Source organism: Symphalangus syndactylus, chromosome 5 (assembly GCF_028878055.3).
Source record: "Symphalangus syndactylus isolate Jambi chromosome 5, NHGRI_mSymSyn1-v2.1_pri, whole genome shotgun sequence".
In the NCBI taxonomy this organism is placed as follows: domain Eukaryota; kingdom Metazoa; phylum Chordata; class Mammalia; order Primates; family Hylobatidae; genus Symphalangus; species Symphalangus syndactylus.
Genome location: NC_072427.2, coordinates 148,515,064 through 148,527,365, shown reverse-complemented (window position 1 = coordinate 148,527,365; position 12,302 = coordinate 148,515,064). Strand labels below are relative to the sequence as shown.

General features: G+C 45.8%; 2 protein-coding genes across 5 annotated transcripts in view; one reads left to right on the top strand and one right to left on the bottom strand.

Annotated features, from left to right (window-relative positions):
- Nucleotides 1–3,743: 3,743 nt before the first annotated feature.
- Nucleotides 3,744–5,432, bottom strand: MRPL51 (mitochondrial ribosomal protein L51). Of its 2 annotated transcripts, none has more exons than XM_055280966.2 (3): nt 4,652–5,432; nt 4,456–4,566; nt 3,744–4,061 (listed from the first exon to the last, which is right to left on the bottom strand). In XM_055280966.2, the coding sequence occupies exons 1-3, from the start codon at nt 4,728–4,730 to the stop codon at nt 3,865–3,867; spliced, it is 387 nt and encodes a 128-aa protein (XP_055136941.1). In that variant the 5' UTR covers nt 4,731–5,432; the 3' UTR covers nt 3,744–3,864. The 2 variants fall into 2 exon arrangements, with proteins under 2 accessions (XP_055136941.1, XP_063495871.1); XM_063639801.1 differs by having other exon boundaries at nt 5,297–5,428.
- A 66-nt stretch (nt 5,433–5,498) lies between these two features.
- The window catches only part of NCAPD2 (non-SMC condensin I complex subunit D2), a 39,023-nt gene continuing 32,219 nt past the window's right edge, over nt 5,499–12,302 (top strand). For all 3 annotated transcript variants that reach the window (XM_063639787.1, XM_055280938.2, XM_063639786.1), the window contains exons 1-2: nt 5,499–5,777; nt 6,769–6,918. In XM_063639787.1, coding sequence (XP_063495857.1) covers nt 6,868–6,918 — 51 coding nt within the window. In that variant the 5' untranslated portion in view covers nt 5,499–5,777; nt 6,769–6,867. The remainder of the gene's footprint in view (nt 5,778–6,768; nt 6,919–12,302) is intronic.

Sequence of the window (12,302 nt, the reverse complement as noted above, 5' to 3'; positions counted from 1 at the left end):
CCTTCTCTGACCATCCCCCTCAGCAAAAAAAAAAAAAAAAAAAAAAAACTCCCATGGGACTCGCTTCATTATCATATTTAAATTTACGTTTTGTTTACATACACATCTCTTTTTTTTCTTTTTTCCAGTCTTGCCCCTGAATAAACTGGATGAAGCTGCTGCCAATTTAACCAAGTGGGAATTCCAGTGCTAATTGTCTGCTGGATGGGATATCTTTATTGGAGCAGATTAACATAGCCTCATATTTGTGGTTTGTGACCACTGATTTAGCAAATAAATTGTTTTTCTCTTTTCTTTTTTTCTTTTTCTTTTGAGACAGGGTCTCGCTTTGTTGCCTAGGCTGAAGTGCAGTGTCGCAAGCTCAGCTCACTGCAGCCTCGACCCCCAAGGCTCAAGCAATCCTTCTGCCCAGCCTCCACAGTAGCTGGGACTACAGGCACATGCCACCAACGCCTGGCCAATTTTTTTTTTTTTTTTTTTTTTGTGGAGACAGCATTTCACCATGTTGCCCAGGCTGATCTCGAATTCCTAGGCTCAACTGATCCTCTCGCTTCAACCTCCCAAAGCGTTGGGATTACAGGCGTGAGCCACTGCACCTGGCGAATATTCTTTTCTTTTTTGTTTTTTTCCTTTGAGACAGAGTTTCGCTCTTGTTGCCCAGGCTGGAGTACAATGGCACGATCTTGGCTCACTGCAACCTCCGCCTCCTGGATTCAAGCGATTCTCCTGCCTCAGCCTCCTGAGTAGCTGGGATTACAGGCCTGCGCCACCATGCCTGGCTAATTTTGTATTTTTAGTAGTCAGGGTTTCTCCATGTTGGTCAGGCTGGTCTCAAACTGCTGACCTCAGGTGATCCGCCCACCTTGGCCTCCCAAAGTGCTGGGATTACAGGCCTGAGCCAGCGTGCCCAACCAATGTTCTTTCCTAAAGCATGTTGGTCAGAAGCAGTCCACCACAGAGGGGATGAACAACAGTATACAGTCATGGTCTTTCATCAGGGCTATGTTAATTCTGTTCTCTGTCATGATGTAATCTAAAAAATGTGGACCATTTGCACATTCTGCAGAGTATCACATTGGTCCACCATCTTGTAACTTTACATCCTTCAGACATCCTTTTTTTTTCTTTTTATTTATTTATTTATTTTTTTTGAGACGGAGTCTTTCTCTGTCCCCCAGGCTGGAGTGCAGCGGCGCGATCTCAGCTCACTGCAAGCTCTGCCTCCCGGGTTCACGCCATTCTCCTGCCTCAGCCTCCCGAGTAGCTGGGACTACAGGCGCCTGCCAACACGCCCGGCTAATTTTTTTGTATTTTTAGTAGAGACGGGGTTTCACCGTGTTAGCCAGGATGGTCTCGATCTCCAGACCTCGTGATCCGCGCACCTCGGCCTCCCAAAGTGCTGGGATTACAGGCTTGAGCCACCGCGCCCAGCCTCCTTTTTCTTTTTTTAAAGACAGAGTCTCCCTCTGTCGCCCAGGCTGAAGTGCATAGCGCAATCTCAGCTCACTGCAAGCTCTCTGTCTCCCGGATTCAAGCGATTCTCCTGCCTCAGCCTCCCAAGCAGCTGGGATTACGGGCACACACCACCATACCTGGCTGATTTTTTTGTATTTTTAGTACAGACGGGGTTTCACCATGTTGGCCAGGATGGTCTCGATCTCCTGACCTCGTGATCTGCCCAACCTAGGCCTTCCAAAGTGCTGAGATTACAGGTGTGAGCCACTGGACATCTTTTAAGTAGAATGAAGACTACTTAGAGGTAGGAACCAACCCTACCTTGGTGATTTTTGTTCCTCCAAATATCTTTGCACATAATAATTCAATATTTATTGAAAGAAAACATTATATACTGTTTCATACCACAAACAAGATTGTTCTGTCCTTGAAAACAAGACCTTTTGTATCTTTGAACCAGGAAATATTCTATAAATGCCTATTGACCTATTAATTTCCTCTTCCCTAACAATCATATACTCTACCAGGATATGTAGATATCTTCTTCAGGGCACCTTGCACTTAGCAGAGTCCCAAATATTTTATTTTCTCCACTCTAGTACCACCAAATCATGTAAAGTATACAGCCACTCACATTTCACATCAACCTCTCCATTCTCATGCATAGCTCCTTCCAGCCACCCCTCTGAAAACTGACTCTCCTAAATATTTCCGTTAAGACCCAGGATCATGTTTTCATATATACCCATCAATCCGTTTATCCAAAACCCACTTGTAATTTAACAAGTGCTTTTTATTTTTATTAAAGATGGGGTCTTGCTATGTTCCCAAGGCTGGCCTCCAACTCCTGGTTTCAAGGGATCCTCCCACCTCAGCCTGCAGAGTAGCTGGGATTTTAAGTGTGCTCCAACCACCATGCCCCACAAGTATTTATTAATCTAACTTCACTTTATAGAGTTTTTGTTTTTTAAAATATAGAGATGGGGGTCTTGCTACGTTGCCCAGGCTGGTCTTGAACTCCTGGCTTCAAGCAATCCTCATGCCTTGGCCTCCCAAAGTGTTGGGATTACAGGTGTGAGCCACTGCACCCAGCCCTAACTTCACTTTTTTTTTTTTTTTTTTTTTTTTGAGACAGTCTCACCCCAGTTGCTCAGGCTGGAATGCAGTGGCACGATCTCAGCTCACTGCAGCCTCAAACTCCTGGGCTCAGGTGATCCTCCCACCTCAGCATCTTGTGTAGCTGGGACTACAGGCACGCAGAACCATGCCCAGCTAACTTTTTTTTCTGTTTTTGAGACAGTCTTGCTCTGTTGTTCAGGCTGGAGTGCAGTGGCAGGATCTCGGCTCACTGCAAGCTCCGCCTCCCAGGTTCAAGCGATGCTCCGCCTCCCAGGTTCAAGCGATTCTCCTGCCTCAGACACCTGAGTAGCTGGGACTATAGGCGCCCGCCACCACTCCTGGCTAATTTTTTTGTTTGTTTGTTTTTGTATTTTCAGTAGAGACAGGGCTGTGTTAGCCAGGATAGTCTCGATCTCCTGAGCTCATGGTCCGCCCCGCTCCGCCTTCCAAAGTGCTGGGATTACAGGCAAGAGCCACCGCACCCGGCCACTTTTTTTTATTTTTAGTAGAGACGGGGTTTCACCATGCTGCCCAGACCAGTCTCAAATTCCTGGCTCCAAGCAATCCTCCCACCTCAGCCTCCCAAAATGCTGGGATTACACGTGGGCACCATTCTGCCCAGCTGTAATTTTTAAAAATTATTATTAAAAAAGAACAAAACACATAGATTCCCTAGACTCAACTCAGCTCTACTGATCAATCTTTAGGGGTTAGGACTAGGCTTTTGAAATGTTAAAACACCCAGAAAACTGATGACCAGTCAGGCTTAGTATTCCCCATCTCTACCACTCATATGGTACTTAATGTTTCATATTTAAATGGAAAGGACACCTCACACTTTGTTTTTCCTATAGTTCCTACTCAGAGAATATGCCTAATAAATATTTTATGAGTAATACAGAAGTATGACTCCATTTTTCTCTATTTCATTTCAGTGTGGAAGGCTCTTTAGAAACACTATTAACATAACAGCATTATGTCAAGAAGTGCCAATAACATTCTCATCAACTTTTCTTTTTAAAGGCATTAGGTACAGCTAGACTGTAAAAGGCAAGTGGTGTGAAGCCCAAACCTAAGATCCTAAGATCCAGGATGAGTCAAGACTTCATAGTCTACATGAGTGAGTAGAGGCAGCATCTAGAGGAAAACAAAAGTATGTGGCTATCAAATTCCAAAGAAGCCCCATTTTATTACCGAGAAAATAGAAAGCCGTTTCTTCACAGGGAAAAGTACAGTTTCCCTTCTCCAGGGTGACAGATGAGCCTTTTCCGAAGTTCTCAGCTTTCTCTTCTATCGAAACTTCCCACGTCGGTTAAAGTGTTTGTAGAGATAGCGGATGCGTTTATTAAGGTTGTGCAGGTCATCAGCGAACATTCTACTTCCAACCATTTTCTTCTTTCGGATACAACGTTGCAATTCATTCCCTTTCCAACCTCGAAGCCATATGGGCCCCCTGATCAGTTCTTTGGGGTGCTTTTCAAAGTTTCCTGTGTAATGTGAGAGAATACATTAGATTCAAGACAAGAGAACCCATCCTACACCAGCTAAGCTTTCGATCCACGGTTGCATTTTGCTGAGCAGCACCTATAGACAAGACACATCACAGTACAGAACAATAGCACAGACTCTGGAGCCAGACTGCTTGGGGTTAAAATTCTGATACTGCCATTTATTAACTTTGGAAAAATTGTTTATTTTTACTTATTAAGTAAAAATTATATGAGGGCACTCAGAACAGTGCCAAACACAATGTAAACAGCTACATAAGTGTTCGCTCTTACTACTGAGCACAGTACCACTCTCTACACAGGAGGAAAAGATAGTCGTTACAGCGTAATTGCCATTCTGAAATTGTGTACCACGTCGAAGGTCAAGTCTCACCCAGGATCCCGATGTTGTCATACACTCCGAACATGGCCCTTTTCTCGTTCCAACGATCAACCACTTTGGGGGGCGGGGGAGTGAGCCTTATACCGATCAATCTAGGCACACCTAGGGATGGGGAAGGGAGGGAATTAATCTGAGCCACCTATTATACTACGAAGCAGTTATCAGGGTGTCTACATCAGCCACTTACCAAGAGAGAAGCTTCTGCACGCCAGAGGCACCCAGTCCCACAGGCGCCTACCTGCCCCGGATAAGAGGTTCCCTGCCATTTCTCTAGTCTCCCCCCTTCAACAGCACACCAAATAAGCCCAAGAGTGAGGGCCAGAAGTGGCCCTCAAGAAGATGACGACAGGAACCGTCCCCGCCAACTTCACACGAGTACTAAGGCGAAGGCAGCCATCTTGGACCTTACCCAGGAAGCTGTAGGCGCACCGCCCACCTACGCCCCATCCACAACAGCCACAAGCCCCGCCCCCCGGGTTCCGGCCGGAGGGGGCTCTACCACCCTTCCCGCCTCAGTGCTTCCGGTCCGCCTGCCGGAAGTTTTAGAGCGCTGGACGAGCTGAGGTCCGCGACTCGTCGCTAAGATTCCCCAAAACTGAGATTTCAAGAAAATTCACCCTTTCCGCTTTCTTTGGCGTCCTTCAACTGTGAAGGAAATGAAGGTTGAGAACCTGGAACCCGCTTCCAAAGACCAAGCCCTTTCTCTGTGCCTCCCAACAGTCTTGCGCTGTAGCTGTTTTTATTACCCCTATTTTACTACTGGGAAGGAGATTTGAGGCCCTGAAAGTGAAGTGACTTGCTGGACGTTACTTAGCGGAGAAGATGGCGAAACCTGGATTAGAGGCGATGCCTTCTAACTCCCAGCGTGGACTTGCCTCCTTTCCTGGGGGTGACTGAATGCCCAGCCAGGGACGCGACATCTCTGGCCGGCAGAAATACGGCCTCCTCCCCGCCGACGGGGCAAAGGGTGACCTTGCGGCCAAGGAGGGATTCGCAGGCGGGCCGTGGGTGGGAGCGGGGGCCGGAGCCGGAACCTTGGCCCGCCCCCGGGCGGCGCTGTGATTGGCCGGCCGCTCCGGCGAGCGTCGCGATTGGCCCCCCTGCAGCCGTTGAGATTTGAACTCGGTATTTGTGGCTTTGCCCGCGCGTTGCCAGACTCAGAGGCGGCCCTTTGCCTCTGCCTGCCGGGGATTGGCCGGATTCTCCGCCAACTTGAAAACTGCCTTGCTAATTGGTGCGTGTTGTGCACGCGTGTTTTTTCCTTTTCATTTCAGCCTGACTGCCGGAGTCAGAGCCGCGGGTGAGATCCCCAGGTAAGATGTGGTGTTGCAGGTCGTAAAAGAGTAGGAAAGTCGAGTACATGGCAGTGTGACCCAGTATTGGGCAAAATACAATAGGCCTAGTAGCTATATCCTTGGGGCGCGATGTGGGAGAAACCGTAAGTCTGACAGATTCGCAACGGAAGATGTTAAGCAAATCGCTTAACGGATCCGCAACGGAAGATGTTAAGCAAATCGCTTAACAGATCCGCAACGGAAGATGTTAAGCAAATCGCTTAACTTTCTTACTTCAAATTCCGCTCTGTAAACTCATTTGTATTATTATGCACCTCATGGGGTTGAGGTTAGGAGACTTAGATCAGATATGACACATTGCAAAGAGCCTAACAGACCTGGCACAGGATAAATAAATCATTGTTAATGCTCTTACCATTCTGGTGCAGGAAGCCCACTAGCCCATGCTGGGGCACTGTTCTGGCCTCAGATGAGATCAGACCATTCTCTCTATTCTTAAGGAGCTTTGCACATAAAAATGGAAATAACAATACTTTGCACATTAATATGCCACTTTATAGTTCTTTAAACACCTTCGTACTGCTTGATTTGTTTGATCATCAGAGCAACTTTGCGAAGTTAATCTGAGTTTAGTAACCCTGTTTTTACAGATAAAGCCCAGGGGTTTAAGTGACAAGACCAAGTGCGAAAGTCACTACTAGAATTAGTTTCTAGTCCAGGGTCAATCTCAGATCCCGTAAGATAATGTTACTAGCTTGCTATAAAACTAAAAGCCATTATATATGTTGGGGGTGGGGAAGTAACAGAACCAGATAATGTTACTAGCTTGCTACAAAACTAAAAGCCATTATATATGTTGGGGGTGGGGAAGTAACAGAACCAGATAATGTTACTAGCTTGCTATAAAACTAAAAGGCATTATATATGTTGGGGATGGGAAAGTAATAGAACCAGATACGAAGACAGGTCTTGAATATAGACCTTGACCTTTTCACTGTTTGCTTTTTAGCCCTGTGAGCCTGTAGGAGTAGAATGGCTCCCCAAATGTATGAGTTCCATCTGCCATTATCCCCAGAGGAGTTGTTGAAAAGTGGAGGGGTGAATCAGTATGTTGTGCAAGAGGTACTGTCCATCAAACATCTTCCACCACAGCTTAGAGGTAAGACTCCATAGTTGTCACTGTACCTAGCTCTTTCAAAGGACCATCTCACATGGAATTGCTACATTGTCATTTCTATTCCACTACACCAGGAAGCATCATAAGAGCAGGAAACATGTTTTTCCTATTTTGCTGTTTTATCCTAAAATTGCATGGGATGCATGACACAAAGAGTACATTCATTAACTTCCTTTTCTGGATTAGTCAAAAACAGTCTTGGCGTATGTGATTACTCTTTGGGGAAAAGTTATTTTCCATCTTTACCCCTTACCGTGTGTCAAAATGATTACTCTTTGGGGAAAAGTTATTTTCCATCTTTACCCCTTACCGTGTGTCAAAATTAAGTCCTGGTGGATTCAAGAGTTACAGGAGGGGATCGCTTTTTCAGAATATCTGGGACTTAACCCGACCTGTTTTTGGTAATACCTTTCTAGAGTCTAGGTGTCTTCCTTCCAAGATGTGCAATCATAGGGAAAAATCCCATAATATATCTGTACCACTGCAACACTGAGCAATATATGTACAGTGCAGTCACCTACTGAAACCTGTAAATGATCAAAAGCACCTTTTGCATTACCAGAAAGACTTTATAATGTCCTTGTACTTGTTGGAAGCAGTCTTGTAGCAGTTAGGTTGCTTTGGAGAGGTACAGAGATTAAAGACTGGATCCAGGCTTCCTGGATTTGAATCCTGGTTCTACCACTCTGACGTTGGACAAGTTACTTAATTCTCTCGGTGCCTTGGTTTCCTCATCTGTAAATATAGAGATTATAACCAATTCATTTGTTATCACCTACAAGAAGAAGGGTTGGTTAGTGCAGCAGCTCGACAATATGGTCCCAGCTTGTCTCCTCTTGGCCTTTCTTTCATGGTTGCTAGATGGCAACTTCTTTTTCTTTTTCTTTTCTTTTTTTTTTTTTTTGAGATAGGGTCTCACTCTGTTGCCCAGACTGGAGTGCAGTGGTGCAATACTGGCTCACCACAACCTCCGCCTCCCCAGGCTCAAGCGATTCTCCTGCTTCAGCCTCCCAAGTAGCTAGGATTACAGGCTCATGCCACTACCGCCCGGCTAATTTTTGTATTTTTAGTAGAGATGGGATTTCACCATGTTGGCCAGGCTGGTCTTGAACTCCTGACCTCACATGATCCACCCACCTCGGCCTCCCACAGTGTTGGGATTATAGGCGTGAGCCACCGCACCAGGCTAGATGGCAGCTTCTTGCTCTAATGTCCAGAAGTGGAAAAAGGAATTTTCTATCTTATACTTTTTATTCTTTATTTTACTTTGAAAGACAAGGTAAAGACTCTCTTGCCCAGGCTGGAGTCCAGTGGCATGATCACAGCTCACTGCAGCCTCAACTTCCCAGACTCAAGCAATCCTCCCACCTCAGCCTCTCAAGCAGCTAGGATTACAGACATACACCACCATACCTGGCTAATTTTTTAATTTTTTGTAGAAACGGTGTCTCCCTATGTTGCCCAGGCTGGTCTCGAACTTCTGGGCTCAAGTAGTCTTCCCGCCTCAGCCTCCCAAAGTGCTGGGATTGCAGGCTGGAGTGCAGTGGCCTGATCATAGCTCACTGCAGCCTCAACCTCCCAGGCTCAAGCAGTCCTCCCACCTCAGCCTCCCAAGTAGCCGGGACCACAGACATGTGCCAAAGTGCTGGGATTGTAGGCATGAGCCACCATGCCCGGCCAGACTTTTTTGTTAAAAACTAAAACACACACACACATTAGCCTAGGCCTACACAGGGTCAAGGTCACCAAGAAGTCACTAGACGATGGGAATTTTTCAGCTGTATTATATTTTTGTGACACCACTGTCGTATATGTGGTCTATTGTTTACCAAAACGTTACAGGGCATAGGACTGTACAGGTAAGAGAAATAGAATTACCCAGACTGGTTAAACTGATCAAGATTATTACCTAGGAGCCTCCCTAAACTTGAGCATATCAACCATTTGGTAAGCAAGGAAGAAGGCAGAGTGTGGAGGTTGGCTAGTGGATGGCAAACCAACAGTGTCCACAGGTATACTTCTGTCCATATCATGTGGATATATGTGTCACCAATTGAACATGCTGCATACTATGACAAATTACTCTTCAGTTATTATAATGATGCATCATTTTTTTAAATGGTCACCTTTTTTTTTTTTAAGTTCCAGAGTACATGTACAGGATGTGCAAGTCTGTTACATAGGTAAACGTGCTGTTGTGGTTTGCTGCACCTATCAACGCATCACCTGGGTATCAAGCCCAGCATGTAGTAGCTATTTTTTCTTAATGCTCCCACTCCCCCCATTCCACCCCCTAACAGGCTCCATTGTGTTGTTCCTCTCCTGTGTCCATGTGATCTCATTGTTCAGCTCCCACTTATAAGTAAGAACATGCAGTGTTTGGTTTTCTGTTCTTGCGTTAGTTTGCTGAGGATAATGGATGGAGTACCAGCTCCATCCATGTCCCTGCAAAGGACATGATCTTGTTCCTGTCACTTTTTTTTTTTTTTTTTTTGAGACTGAGTCTCCTTCTGTCACCCAGGCTGGAGTGCAGTGGCGCAATCTCAGCTCACTGCAGCCTCCGCCTCCTGGGTTTAAGTGATTCTCCTACCTCAGCCTCCTGAGTAGCTGGGATTACAGGCACATGCCACCACGCCCGGCTAATTTTTGTATTTTTAGCTGAGACAGGGTTTCACCATGTTGGTCAGGCTGGTCTCGAACTCCTGACCTCATGAACCACCCGCCTCGACCTCCCAAAGTGCTGAGATTACAGGCGTGAGCCACTGCGCCCGGCCACTTTTTTTTTTTTTTTTTTAAAGAGTCTTTTATTTTTTGGAGACAGGGTCTCATTTTGTTGCCCAGGCTGGAGTGCAGTGGCTCCGTCCTGGCTCACTGCAACCTCTCAGGCTCAGCCTCCCAAGTAGCTGGCACTACAGGCATGTGCCACCATGCACTGCTAATTTTGTGTTATTTGTAGCAACGAGGTTTTGCCATGTTGCCCAGGCTGGTCTCAAACTCCTGAGCTCAAGCGATCTGCCCACCTCAGCCTCCCAAAGTGCTGAGATTGCAGGCGTGAGCCACTGCCCCCAGCCAAGAGTCCTTTTTAAAACAATTGCATTGCTTTGATGATTTTGGTGTTTAGAACCCTGAATACAACTTCTCCTATAAATAAGATCAAATCATTTAATTCATTTAACAAGTATGTACTGATCATATGCTATGTGCCAGGCATTGTTCTAAGCATTGGTAATACAATAGTAAACAAAACAGACAAAATGACAGTTCTTCCTTTCAAGGCTCTCAACAAGTAATAAACAAATAAATATGTAGTACAGTAGGACCCCTTATCCCAGAAGGTATATTCCAAGACCCTTATTAGATGCCTGAAACTGGAATAGTACCAAACCCTATATATACTATGGTTTTTTCCCTCTACCTGCGTACCTATGGTAATGTTTAATTTACAAATTAGATACAATAAGAGATTAACAACAATTTTTTTTTTTTTTTTTTGAGACAGAGTCTTGCTTGGTCACCAGGCTGGAGTGCAGTGGTGTGATCTCAGCTCACTGAAACCTCAGCCTCCCAGGTTCAAGAGATTTCCCTGCCTCAGCCTCCCGAGTAGCTGGAACTACAGGCGTATGCCACCACCCCCAGCTAATTTTTTGTATTTTAGTAGAGACGGGTTTCACCATGTTGGCCAGGATAGTCTCGGTCTCCTGACCTTGTGATCTGCCCACCTCGGCCTCCTAGAGTGCTGGGATTACAGGCGTAAGCCACTGTGCCTGGCCTGTTTAACAATAATATTAATAAAATAGAGCAATTGTAACTATGCCAGCATCTCACTACCCTTGTGCTTTGGGGCCATTATTAAGTAAAATAAAGGTTCCTTGAACAGAAGCCCTGTAACAGTTGATCTGATAACCGAGGTGGCTACTAATGGGTGAGTAGGGTTGCATATACAGTGTGGATATGTTGGACAAAGGGATGATTCACATCCCAGGCAGGAGGCGGCAGGGCAGCACCAGATTTTATGATACTCAGAATGGCACACAACCTACAATTTATGAATTGTTTATCTCTGGAATGTTTCTTTCTTTCTTTCTTTTTATTTTTTTAAGATAAGAGTCTTGCTTTGTTGCCCAGGCTGGAGTGCAGTGGCTCAATCTCAGCCCACTGCAACCTCCATCTCCTGGGCTCAAACGGTTCTCTGCCTCAGCTTCCCAAGTAGCTGGGACTAAAGGTAACTACCACCACGCCTGGCTAATTTTTTGGGTTTTTTTTTGTTGTTGTTCTGGAGACGGAGTTTTGCTCTGTCGCCCAGGTTGGAGTGCAGTGGCAAGATACCGACTCACTGCAACCTCCACCTCCTGGGTTCAAGCAATTCTCCTGCTTCAGCCTCCCAAGTGGCTGGAATTACAGGTGCCCACCACCACGTCCAGCTAATTTTTTTTTGTATTTTTTAGTAGAGCCGGGGTTTCACCATGTTGGCCAGGCTGGTCTCAAACTTCTGACCTCAGATGATCTGCCCGCCTCGGCCTCCCAAAGTTCTGGGATTACAGGCATGAGCTACTGTGCCCAGCCTATTTCTGGAATATTTCATTTAATATTTTCAGACTTGAGATTGACCACGGGTAACTGAAACCCCAGAAAGTGAGAACACAGATTGGTGAGGACCACCATATGTCAGATGGTTGTAAGAGCCAAAGAGAAAAATAAAGAAGACAGTGTGGCCAGGCACAGTGGCTCACACCTGTAATCCTAGCACTTTGGGAAGCTGAGGCGGTTGGATTGCTCAAGCTCAGGGATTTGAGACCAGCCTGGCCAACATGGTGAAACCCCATCTCTACCAAAATTACAAAAAAGTTAGCCAGGCATGGTGGTGCACACCGCTAGTTCCAGCTACTTGGGAGGCTGGGGTAGGAGAATTGCTTGAGCCCAGGAGGCAGAGGCTGCAGTGAGCCATGATCATGCCACTGCACTGCAGCCTGGGCCACAGAGCTAGACCCTGTTTCAAAAAAAAAAAAAAAGGAAGTGTACTGGGAATGGTGGCTTGTCCCTGTAATCCCAACCACTTGGGAGGCAGAGGCAGGAGGATTGTTAAGGCCAGGAGTTCAAGACCAGCCTGGGCAACATAGTCTCTAAAATTAATTATACAAAGCTTAAAAATAAATAATATAAAGAAGAAGATAGTAGGACCTGCCATTTCATGTTGGCTCATCAGAGAAGGCTTGCTGTTAATGTCACATTTGAGCAGAGACCTTAAGAAAGTAAGGAAATAAACTATGCAGATTGTTAGGGAAGGGCATTCCAAGCAAACAGAAAAGCCTATGCAAAGGCCTTGAGGTGGGCAAATGCCAATAGAGTTGGAGTGCAGTAAGCTAGGA

Bases quoted from the DNA above. Each gene is read 5' to 3' on its own strand.
- MRPL51 (XM_063639801.1), bottom strand. From the start codon at position 5,384: ATGTCGCGTCCCTGGCTGGGCATTCAGTCACCCCCAGGAAAGGAGGCA. The intron at 4,567-5,296 runs GTTTCGCCATCT...CCCCATCCCTAG, and splicing joins AGGCATCGCCTCTAATCCAG to GTGTGCCTAGATTGATCGGT. The intron at 4,062-4,455 runs GTGAGACTTGAC...CACATTACACAG, and splicing joins TGACAACATCGGGATCCTGG to GAAACTTTGAAAAGCACCCC.